Source organism: Lactuca saligna, chromosome 2, assembly GCF_052625555.1.
Source record: "Lactuca saligna cultivar CGN05327 chromosome 2, ASM5262555v1, whole genome shotgun sequence".
NCBI lineage: Eukaryota > Viridiplantae > Streptophyta > Magnoliopsida > Asterales > Asteraceae > Lactuca > Lactuca saligna.
Window position 1 is genome coordinate 134,542,773 of NC_136418.1, and position 5,642 is coordinate 134,548,414.

General features: G+C 30.6%; 1 protein-coding gene across 1 annotated transcript; it reads right to left on the reverse strand.

The window, feature by feature from the left end:
• Positions 1–854: 854 nt before the first annotated feature.
• On the reverse strand, positions 855–3,946 carry LOC145031703 (cysteine-rich receptor-like protein kinase 2). The gene is made up of 8 exons (XM_078980308.1): positions 3,467–3,946; positions 2,819–3,216; positions 2,620–2,742; positions 2,394–2,524; positions 2,031–2,241; positions 1,715–1,946; positions 1,456–1,615; positions 855–1,293 (listed from the first exon to the last, which is right to left on the reverse strand). Exons 1-8 carry the CDS (start codon positions 3,874–3,876, stop codon positions 991–993), a joined length of 1,968 nt encoding a protein of 655 aa, XP_078836434.1. The 5' UTR covers positions 3,877–3,946; the 3' UTR covers positions 855–990.
• Between the last annotated feature and the right edge of the window lie 1,696 nt (positions 3,947–5,642).

Here is a 5,642-nt window from a genome sequence, read left to right on the forward strand (position 1 = left end):
TTCCACAAGTGATTCTTCTAGAAGAACCAAAACATCTGAAACCACTGTCAAATGCGTATGTCGGGATTGACCTCAATGACGACGATGATCCAGTTGAAGTTCCAAGAGCTAGTCGTCGATGGGAAAAGACCAAGATAAGTGAAAGGGTAGCGGTACTGCAAGTGGTTCGAGTGACATTGAGAAAATGACAATTAAAATGTACAACTTGAAGACTACTTTTGAGTAATAGTTGAGTGTCGCAAAAGTGAAGGAAAAATCTTGTGACATGGCAACCTTAACGACAAATACTAGTAACCTTACTAGATGCAAAAGAGAATTTGCATTAAAGGCGAAAGAGGGGATTGTAAAAAAGTATAGTATTTGTTGAAATTGATTATTTTTTACATAAATAAATTTTAGAAAAATAATAAACATGCCAAAAGTGACAATCCGCACCCTCTAAAAGGAAAACTTTCGAAGCAATGTGATAAATCCAATGTGCCTATATGGTAATACTTTTAAAATGACAAAATTGACACTACTCCCTTTAACCTTACAAGCCATTGTGATCCTTCTTCAATACTATTGAGTTTAAATATAGTGCTTCTAGTGTTTTTTTTTTAATGAAAAATCGTTACCATATTCGGTTTTTCCACTATAAATTATAGTGTTCAATTTGATTATGGCTTAAATTTTATTCCGACCATAAGATATAATGATTATTGTATTTCATGTATTTTAGGATAGTTCGATAAAAGTGATTCGTATATAATAATTTTTCTCCATAGACAACGATTTATGTTTTATAGGGTTGTACAATACGATATTTTAAAACACGATTTACTCTGTAAGGAAAAAAAAAATATCGTTTACGAATCACTTTCCATTGTATATCCTTGTAGTATATAAAGTCATGAATACATACAATAAGATTTATGTGATTTTATAACCCTTATATTATTCTATATATTTATAAAATTTAAAACCAGTAATGGTGTATAACATGAGGTTTTAACGGCCAGAAACTTGAACAGTGGAGGCAGTGGCATCAGAGGACAATGATATCGAGGTATCAGTTGGAATCTTTATATCATCTTCGTGAAACATAGATTTTATTGGTGGCATTTCATCTAGAGATTTGTCACTTAAAAGCGTAACCACTTCAGACATTGCAGGCCTTGAAGAAACCTGTGACTGAGTGCACATCAACGCTATCTCTATGATCTTCATTACATCTTCTGCTGCATATTCACTAGCATCTAGTCTGTTGTCAATTAGATTCACATGCGTGCCACTCTCGTACAGATTCCAAGCCTATCACACAAAATAATAAAATAAAAGTTAATAAAATATTTACAAAGTTTAAGATCTCTTCATACGATAAATCACGACATCACTTAATGTACCACAAACAAGAAATAACAAGTGAATGTAACGCTTTAGAAGACCATTGATCCTTGAGTTTACATTTCTTACATGATCAAGGAGGCTTTGATCAACTGATTTATCATCTATGACATCCTTGCACCTCTTGCCACTAACGATTTCAAGAACCACAATACCAAAGCTGTATGTATCCACTTTCTCAGACAATTGCCCATGAATGGCATATTCTGGTGCTACATAACCACTATTCCTGGTAAGATTTAACATATTTATTAAGGAAATTTTTTGATATGGAGAATGAGAGAAGTAAGAGTTGGTAGACAATTAATATGCATTCATTTAAACATACAAGGATCCTGCCAGTTTGGTGCTAAGATGAGTCTTGTCTTCTGGTAGGAGTCTTATCAACCCAAAATCTGCAATTTTAGGCTGTAGTTCATCATCAAGGAGAATGTTGCTCGTTTTTATATCCCTATGAATGATTGTAACATGATACTGTTCATGTAGATATGCAAGACCTCTTGCTGTCCCAAAGATAATCTCAAACCTCTGTTTCCAACTTAGATTCCTTGATTTGTCACCTGTCCATAAAAAGTAACTTCAGCAGATGCCAAATGGAGATCAACTCAAAGAACTCATAAGCTAAATAAGATGCTTCAACTCACCATAAAGGAATTGATCAAGACTACCGTTGTTCATGAACTCGTGGACAAGAAATAAAAGAGGCCCTTTGCTACAATATCCAAGAAGTCGAATAAGATGCCGATGATGAACATTGCTAATGATCTTAAGTTCATCATTGAAGTGTATTTTCCCTCTAGTGGAGGCCATAACTGTTTTTTTAATTGCAACAAATCCCCCATCTTTTAGAATGCCCTACCATACACAAACAGTGAAGTGAAGTTAATGACCATTTTGTCAATCATGGGTTCATGCATCAAATACCGGTTATTACACTTTATCTTCTAAAAAATACAATTACGTTAGTACTCTAGTAAGAAATATATATTTTCAACCTTAAGTATTACCTTATATACTTCACCAAAGACCCCACCTCCAATTTTGCACTGGTCACTAAAGTTCTCAGTGGCTACTTTTAAATCATTGTAGCTATATCTTGCTGGACCTTGTAACAACTCAGTTGATCCAGTTGATTTATCTTCACATTGGAAACAAAAACTTAAGGGAACATATCAGGAAGATGTAAATAAACAGTTACAAAATTCCATGCTAAATGGTGAATTTGTTGTTTACCTTGTTGGAGACCACTAGTCTTTTTTGATATGAGACGCCATACGACAAATGCAATTACAAACAACAGAAAGCATACACATCCAACGACTCCCCCAATTATGGATCTCTTCTTGTTTGAATTTCCTATATAGCATATATATGAAAAGAAATGTTCATCAATACTTGAAAAAGATGGTTTCTAAAAGAGTAGAAGTCTCACCATCCCAAAGAAGAGGTGTAATATTAGTCGTCTGGTTTAGCCTAAAAAACGGAGTGCTGGAGTACCTCATAAAACAACCGTTGTTAATAGTCCACCCATTAGTGCTAGGAAGACAATCATCTAAAGAACTATATCTTGGTGTTAAGCAATCTTCACAAACACTTTGGCTTAAGTTTAGATTGCATTGAGCAATCCCGTAAACTGTTCTAGAACGACCAGGTAAAGCCCTTGTGGAAGCTGCATAAAAATCTGATGTTCTTGGTGTTGCTTTTCGAAGGTCTGATATCAATCCTTCTACCGTTTTTCTGAACTCTGTTTGCTGAGGGGATCTTGTATTACCACATATTACAATACCACCTCGATTGTTGGCATCCGCATAGAAGTTATAATTCTCATACCTATATCATAAAGACACCAATGATTTCATAATAATGTAAGGACTCACTAAGTAAAAATAAAATCATATTCATGCAATTTTTTACGAGGATGAAAATAATATAGAAATATTAAATTTATCTTGATGTAAATACATGAAATAGAAAATTTCTGAAGTTGACTTTCATTGGGAAATGGATTATATACATGTTTTTCGAAATTAGACAAAGTCATATACAAGTAATTAAAAAGAAATTTAAATATCACAAGAACCTGAGATCGCAGTCATTGTAAAAAGCATGAGCTCCACTGCCACGCCCACAAGCTCTCAGCAGAACGACAGCATCGTCAAAACAAGCAATACAATTGGTGGTGGAGACATATCCCCGGCAGGAGGCGACGCCCCAAACTGCCGCTCCATTGATCAAAGTTCGAGCAACAGCATAGTGTACAGGGTTCACCAACAGCTGCCGGCGGAGGTTTGAAAGGGTGGTGTTGACATTCTGGAAGAAATATTTTGCGTTCATACCGTAAAATTCGCTACAATAATATCTCACCATAGTGCTATTTGCATCGGTAGACTGTGATGTCAATGGCTTTGCCATGGATAGGAACATCATCACCACCATTAGACTAGCCAGCCGCCATGAGAACCAGTTTTTTTCCACCTGTTTCATGGTCATCTTCTAAAAATTGAAAAAATTGAAGTGTGAGTAATGAAAGAAGACAAATGTTCCTAAAAGGCTAAAATATTACAACGGTCAACAACGGGTGTTGAAAATGGGTCTTGTATATAATTATGAGTTTGATGCATTTATATAAGAGAATCGTCAACTTGACGTTAATTTTTATAGTAAATAAATTCATACATCTTTTACGTAATTAAAATATGTAATTAATTAATTTTTTTTTGGTTACTTTAGGGAATCCATTAAGGTTAAAAATCAATCAAAGGTTTCTAACCAACAATATGGTGTTGTTTAATATATTTCCTATTTAAAAAAAAAAAACAACTTAAATTAAGGTTAATATCTTTTATTTTTCCAATAATACTATTCATGATAATTTTTTTTTTTATCCTTATTCTAATAAATGAATAGTTTTAATATTTTTTTGTCAAATATCACTTTAATACAACTCCTCATTAATATTATGTAATGTGTCATATAGATATATAAGACAACTCATTTCAAAATTCAAATTAGCATTTTCTAATTATATGTTAAATTTGAAGTTATAACAATTTTAAAATTTTGATAGATCTCTTAATTAATAGTTTATTTAAAATAATTTATTTAAAAAATTCTAAAAAGTTACCCAAATATATACAAATCGAAAAGTTAATTACCTTATTAAGTCTATTTCCCCTATTAAATCCTAAAATGGTTATATCGATATATTATTCAATTACTTTTAGAAAAATTATTTGATATACTAATGCAAACTTATTACTCAACAATATAAAGTTTGAAACATTATAAAAAGTTTAAGGAAAGACTGAAAAAAAAATATGAAGTTATATAAAACAAATATAAACATGAAAAACGTAACTAAAAGATATATATATATATATATATATATATATATATATATATATATATATATATATATATATATATATATATATATATATATATATATATATATATATATATATCATACTATATTACAAATGAAACATTTTTTCTTTCACTACATTCATTTGAAACTCCTATGACTTTTCAATTTATTTGTAATAATAATTATAAGTTGGTTAATAAAGTTCAATAAATATCAAATTTAAAATGTAATCATATATAAACTAAATTTCAATATTAAAATAATATATTTACTTCTACTTATAAAGTTATGTTTTTTGATTTTTAACATATTATACTTAATTTATTAGTTTTAATATATTGTTGAATGTAAAACATATCATTTTAAAGATGCAATTTTGGAAGTATAAAATATTTAAATTATTAATTTGAATATAACATTACAGGGTCAAGTTAAATATAAATTTTAGTTTAACTTAAACAACCCAAAAAATAGTTTATAAATAGTTAAAAGTGATTAATTGTAGTGTCTTTCTAATAATGATTATAAGTTGGTTAATAAGGTTAAAAAATATCAAAGCTAGAGTGTAATCATAAATATATTTAATTTTAATTTTAAAATTGTAACATCCATAAATTTTACGCCAAATTTAAACTTTTTCAATCATAAATAAAAAACCAAATAGCATTGTTTACAATAATGTTTTCAAATCATTTCCCATCAGAGTGTCCCAAAAATCATAACATAAGGATGAGGAGTGGTACGGTCATACCTTCGCCTTTCCTTAATCTCCTGAAGTACCTGAATTAATAAACTGAAAACTGTAAGCCCGAGGGCCTAGTGAGCTACCCCCAAAATACCAATACCACACTGACAATACCATATCAGTAATAATCAATCTATCAACATG

Coding starts and splice junctions, on each gene's coding strand:
- LOC145031703 (XM_078980308.1), bottom strand. CDS start 3,876: ATGACCATGAAACAGGTGGAAAAAAACTGGTTCTCATGGCGGCTGGCT. Junction 3,217..3,466: donor TACAATGACTGCGATCTCAG/GTTCTTGTGATA, acceptor TTTATGATATAG/GTATGAGAATTATAACTTCT. Junction 2,743..2,818: donor TACACCTCTTCTTTGGGATG/GTGAGACTTCTA, acceptor TATGCTATATAG/GAAATTCAAACAAGAAGAGA.